Source organism: Pinus tabuliformis, chromosome 3_2, assembly GCF_031772625.1.
Source record: "Pinus tabuliformis cultivar Carrire ecotype Pingquan chromosome 3_2, CPIR1, whole genome shotgun sequence".
NCBI classification, from domain to species: Eukaryota; Viridiplantae; Streptophyta; class Pinopsida; order Pinales; family Pinaceae; genus Pinus; species Pinus tabuliformis.
Window position 1 is genome coordinate 1,118,083,203 of NC_142302.1, and position 5,925 is coordinate 1,118,089,127.

At 45.0% G+C, this 5,925-nt stretch overlaps 2 protein-coding genes across 2 annotated transcripts; both read right to left on the reverse strand.

Moving 5' to 3' along the window:
* Positions 1-3,554: 3,554 nt before the first annotated feature.
* On the reverse strand, positions 3,555-4,400 carry LOC149184585 (uncharacterized). The gene has a single exon (XM_089415384.1). The coding sequence runs from the start codon at positions 4,398-4,400 to the stop codon at positions 3,555-3,557; it is 846 nt and encodes a 281-aa protein (XP_089271510.1).
* A 444-nt stretch (positions 4,401-4,844) lies between these two features.
* LOC149184586 (uncharacterized) lies at positions 4,845-5,693 on the reverse strand. Its single transcript, XM_089415386.1, has one exon. It carries the CDS (start codon positions 5,691-5,693, stop codon positions 4,845-4,847), a length of 849 nt encoding a protein of 282 aa, XP_089271512.1.
* Between the last annotated feature and the right edge of the window lie 232 nt (positions 5,694-5,925).

The following is a 5,925-nucleotide window of genomic DNA, read 5'->3' on the forward strand; positions in this document are numbered from 1 at the left end:
TTGGCCTGAATGCCAAAAATCTGATTACATAGAAGATGTCTGTGTCCTGGTGCATCTCACTTCTGTGAATGAGAATGCCTCTGAATCTTGAAGAATTCTTCCTTGATATGGGGTCTATATTTTCGATTTTTGAAATTTTCCCCCACTTGGAGATACAAACAAATTTCTTTAAGAGCAAGCAGTAAAACATGGCAGTAATCAGTTTATGGGATGGGATCCCATGATTCTTCTTCGTCTTTCTTCTTGACCCCGGCTGAGAGGAGGGCAGCTTTGTTGGCTTCAATGTCCGCCTCTTTATTAAGAGTTATCAACACATGGAAGTAATTTAGCTTCTGAAAATCTTTTCCAAGGCCCTTGATTCTAGATATCAGCCTTGCTAGCTTAAGGTCCAGCGCTGGGGATTTGGAAATCATTGCATTTATAATGATTTGAGAGTCACCGATTACATTAGCTTCATCAATATTTAAATCTTTGAGGATCTTGAGGCCTTGAAAGAGGGCCAGAGCCTTAGCTTGAATGCTGGATGAATGTCCAAGCCCCCAAGCGAAGGAATGGATTTTTCCCCATATGGATTTACAATAACACCTCCTGCACCAGCTTTGCCCGGATTTCCCTTTGCTGCCCCATCAAAGAAGAGAGAATGCCTTGAATGCGATTTGAGCCAGTCTTGAAAGTCAGCTTCAGATTTTCTTATTTGCCAGTCTTTAAGAGGAAGGGTGTTTCTAACTGCTGGTTGAAATTGCAAGTCGAGGAGTGAACCCCAAGCAATGTCCTATTGGCTGAGATTAGAATCATCTTTAATATCAGTCAAGCACTCCTTTATATGGCATTTAATTTTGATTTCTAAGGCCTTGTTGTTCTGATTAGTGCTTCTGAAAATTCTTCTATTGCGTTCTAGCCAAATCTGCCAACAAATAATCTTTGGAAGGATGGCCCATGCTGATTTAATTACTTGATTTTTAGGAGATGGACCGGGGTATCTGACTGCCCAATTTGAGAAAAGCTCAGCAGTGGAACAAGGCAGCAGGAAGTTGGGATCCAAATTGTGAGTGAAGGAGAACCAGATTTGCTTGGAGAACTTGCATTCAAGAATTAAGTGGACAACTATTTCTGCGTTTTCTTTGCACAACGAGCATATGGATGGCCCGTGGAATCCTTTCCTTTGCAAGATGTCATACGTTAGAATTCGTCCATGACAGAGTAGCCAAGCAAAGAAGTCGATCTTGGGCCATGAGGGAATGCGCCAGACTCCTTGCCAAGGTGCTGGGTCAGGGGGAACGTAAGGCCTCTCGTTTAGCTTGATATATCCCATGGAGACAGTGTATCCTCTGTCATTCGGTCCCCAGCCTTTTGAATCTTTTTTCCTCATTTGCGTGGGTGCTAGGCCGTGGAGGAGATCTAGCAATGTGGACCATTCAATGCGCAGATGGGGCGGCACCTCAATGCGTTTCCAGCCTGCCCATACCGAGTCACACCATAGAGAGATATCCCACAACGTGCACAACCCTTCTCTGTCCATCCAGCAACGCAACGCTCTAATGGAGGTTTTGTCTTCGATTGGGTCCATATTCATTATTTTGTCAGTCCAGATGTTGATCTTTCTGCCGTTTCCAGGGATCCAGTAGGAGTGCGCTTTGATTAAAGGGGCTGCTTTGACATACAGCTTGAGGAAAGGTGAGTTAGGCAATTGGATCACATTCTCTAAATAGCTTAAACGAGGTCCTCTGAAATATTTTTTCCATAGAGCCAATTGGGCCCAGCCAGGCTTGGGCGCAATGATCCTCCAGATAGTCTTTGCTGCCATAGCCACATTCTGCTGACATATATTTTTAAAATTCAATCCACCTTCCCACAGTGGCTTGGAAATGGTTTCCTAGCTGATGAGAGGAATTTTCTTTTCATTCTGTTTTCCGCCCTTCCAGAAGAACCTGCGCATGAACTCATCCATTTTATTTAGAATGGTTACCGGGGCAAGAAGACCAACAAATTGGAATAGGGGGAGGCTGGAGAGCACGAATTTTATAAGGACAGACTTGCCAGCAGCATTGAGCCAACAGTAGCCCTAGGATTGGATCCTAGACTTGAATTTTTCAAGCTGAGGGAGCCAGTCTTTGATTGTAAGTCTCTTATGAAAAATAGGGAGGCCCAAATATTTGAAAGAGGTCCAGGAAGAGGAGGCTGCAAAGCCCAGACATCTAGATATAGCAGAGAGTATCTTGGGCGAGGTGTTCCAGCTGAAGATATGACATTTATTCTTGTTAACAGCGCTAACTGAGGCCTCACTGAAATCATCCAAAACAACTTTAAACTTAGAGGCTGAGGAAAGGGAGGCATTGCCTAAAATCAGAGTGTCATCCGCAAATAAGGCATGGTTTATTATTTTGACCCCTCTTGCAATACACAGTCCATTAATTTCTTGATCTTGCATCTTTTTGTCTAACAGAAAGCTGAGAACAGAGGCTTGGATGACAAAAAGCAGAGGGGAAAGGGGACACCCCTGCCTAAGTCCTCTCGAGGCTTTGAAAAAATCAGTGGCTCTTCCATTTACAAGAGGGGAAATCCATGGCTCTGAGATGCATGCCCGGATCCATTTTATGAAATTTGCTCCAAAACCAAACTTGCACATGAATTTTAAAAGAAATCTATGATTTACTTGATCAAAGGAATTTGCTAAATCGAGTTTGATCACCATACCTTGTTCTTTTCAGAGAAGACTTGAATGTATTGCCTCTTGAACGAGTGTGAAGTTTTCCATGATCTGCCTTCCCTGGATGAAGCCTCCTTGATTTTCCGGAATTATTCTAGGAAGAATAGGCTTCAGTCTATTTGAAATTACTTTGGTGATTAATTTGTACCCAGTGTTGCATAATGAGATTGGGCAGAATCTGTTGAAGTTGTTGGCGCCTTTTTCCTTTGGAATGAGGGCTAAGAAAGTGAAGTTTGTGTTGCCTCCTATTTTTTGAGTATTTTGAGACTTTTGTACCATTTTGAGGAGGTCCTTTTCAACAATCGGCCAACAAACTTGGAGGAACCTGGCGGAGAAGCCATCTGGCCCCGGGGCCTTGTCCGGATCCATGTCAAAGAGGGCCTTTTTAACTTCCTCTTTAGTGATTTTGGCCTCTAGAATCCCGTTCATACGAGGAGAGATTGCTGGAGGGATAATGTCTAGTAACTCTGGGTGTTGGAGCGGATCCTGATCATCATTATACAAGTTTTGGAAATGAGAGAAGGTTGCTTTCTTAATATCTGCAAATTCCTTGTGCGTGTCATTATCCTCCTTGATCTCAGAAATAGTGTTGAAGCATTTCCTGGCATGGGCTTGCTTGTGAAAAAAACCCGTGTTCCTATCCCCTACTTTGAGCCAGAGGTTTCGAGATTTTAATCTCCAGTATTCTTCTTCAGCTAAGCAGGCCTTATGGAAGCTTTGTTGCAGCTGAGTTTCTTGATCTAACATCTCCTCTGTGACTGTAGCGTTCTCCATATGAGTTTGATGAGAGACAATAGAGGCTTCAATGGCTTTCCTTTCTGTTACAGGATTGGACAAGGGTTTTTGCCTAGCGTTTTAGAACTCCTTTAACCCTTCTAAGCTTTTCCTCCCAGATGAAGAAAGGTGAACCTTTGACAGGCTGGTTCCAACAGTCCTTGACTGTTTGCATGAAAAGAGGCTCCTTGACCCAAAGGGGACTAAATCGAAAGGGGATAGGGCCCAGATCTAGATGGGTAAGGAGCTCTAGCTTTAAGGGCTTATGATCCGAGACGCTGCTAGCAAGAATGTGCATTCTGGGTTCTAAACCAAGTAACAGGAAAGAGCTTTGAATGAAAAATCTATCTAGCCTGGCAGCAATATGGCCAGGACCTACTCTTTTGTTAGACCAAGAGAACTTACCAGATGAAGGCTTGATGTCCAGCAAGTCCCAATCCTGCAAAAGATCCTCTACCCATTCCCTTGCCGGATCTCGGACTGCACTTCCTCCCCTTTTTTCAGTCGAATGAAGAGTGAGGTTGAGGTCTCCAGCGATGATTGTATTTTCCAGATTTGTCAAGTCTGCCTGGTGTCTTATAGAGTCCCAACAATCCTTTTTCTCCCAGATATTAACTGGAGAATATACATTGAAGAGGCTAAAGGTTTCCTTAGTGTCCAGATTCTGCATTTTCAGCAGCAACCAGTGAGTGTTGCTCGCTTCAAAGATGACTGCATATTTATTGGAGTTCCATAGAGTACCAATCCCTCCCGAGGCACCCCTGGCAGAGATTTCTCTTGCTTCACTTTTAAACCATAGATTTTTGCTTGCTTGCAGGAAGACTTTGTCTTCCAGCTTGGTCTCCTGGACGAGAAGTATGTCTGGAGTTTCTGTTCTTATTAAGTTTCTTATGGCTTCTTCCTTAACTTTACTCCCCATACCTCTGCAATTCCAGGAGATGACCTTCATTATTTATGTTTCTGGTGGGCTCCCTTGGAGCCTTGGGGCTGATTTTTCAACATCTTGGGCTTTGAGGCTAGCAGTTTTTCCAGAGTTGGCTGGCTGCCCTGTAGCTTGTCTTTGTAGGTCTGCTGCTCTCTTTTTTCCTTGTCTGTTTTACGGCCTCTTGTAGATCTTCTTACCGAGGTTTGGGACTCTCCTATTTCTCCTTCCTCTTCTGAATCATTAGTTTCCTGCTCTTCTTCCTCATCTTCTAAAGTCATGCCTTTGGGTTTTCAGCTTCTTTGGGGGAAGCTGAGGGAGTACCTTTACTCTGAGAGACTGGTTTTTAGGTCTCTATCTCCAGAGTGTCTTTTGTCGGCTGGCTTAGAGGATCAAATTTGTTTTCTTGCGCATTTTTGGAGGGGGACGTTGGACATTAGCCTAAAGATAGCCTTTGCCAGAGGGTCCACCCTGTTTCTGCCCTTTGTGATTGGTTCTTGCTCGCTTGACTTGGTTCCAACCCTCTTCATTCCCTTTATCTGGCTCTGGATTAGTCGTACAGTTTCTGGCAAAATGCCCATGAACGTGACATTTCCTGCATTTGAATGGCAGTTGTTCATAATCCAAGATCTGCACATGGGACCAGCTGCCAGCTTTGATTTTTATTGCCTCTGCTAGACCCACCTCTAGATCTACCTCTACACAGATCCTAGCATAATCGTACTGATCCTTGTTGTTTGCCCGATCTATGAATTTCTCGAGGGAGTTGCCAATGTGCTTCAAGGAGTCCCAGTTCCAGCAATGAACTGGTAGATTTGGGAGGCGAACCCACATCGGGACAGCCTTGGGAACATCGACTGCCGAGTCAAAGTCCAGAGTCCATTTGTACAGGTAGAGGCCCTGAGGGCCCATGAAATACGGCCCATTTTGGAAGATCAGATCTTTGTCTTCTTTGGAGGTGAATTCGAAAAGGAAATACCCTCGCCCAAGAAAGTATGAGGTAACACTTTGCTTGATCAGAGGCGCCCAATTCCTATTAACCCATTGCTCAGTAGATTTCGCAGAGGGCCAAAGTCCCGTGAATTGGCCAATGAGTCCACGATCAGCTAGAGACAAAGCTACTTGGATGGGGGTCTTCGGAGGCAAAGAGATCTCAGGAATTTCATCAAGCTTCTTAATGAATTTTGAAGCATCACTTCTTTTCTTCAGAGGCAAGCCGGCCAGAATTTGGTTGAAAGCATCAAAGGCAGGATTAGAGGGCAGATCCGTGGATTGGCCTTGCGTCTGCATAGGATCTGGCCTGATGCCGGCCACCACAGGGGTAGCCACGCAGCAGAAGCCCAACCCTAGCCAGAGGACAATGCTTCAACTGACGACCGCAGAACAGAACCAGGCCTTCTGCGGGTAGGCCCGCAGGGAGCATATGTCGCAGAGAGTGAGCATAGCCGTAGGCTTCAGAGCCCGCAAAGAGCGGATCTCGCAAAAGGGCGGGAGCCGAGGCTTGCAGGTTGCAGAGCGATCG

Excerpts from the sequence above, each read along its gene's own strand:
- LOC149184586 (XM_089415386.1), bottom strand. The coding sequence starts at position 5,693 with ATGCAGACGCAAGGCCAATCCACGGATCTGCCCTCTAATCCTGCCTTT.
- LOC149184585 (XM_089415384.1), bottom strand. The coding sequence starts at position 4,400 with ATGGGGAGTAAAGTTAAGGAAGAAGCCATAAGAAACTTAATAAGAACA.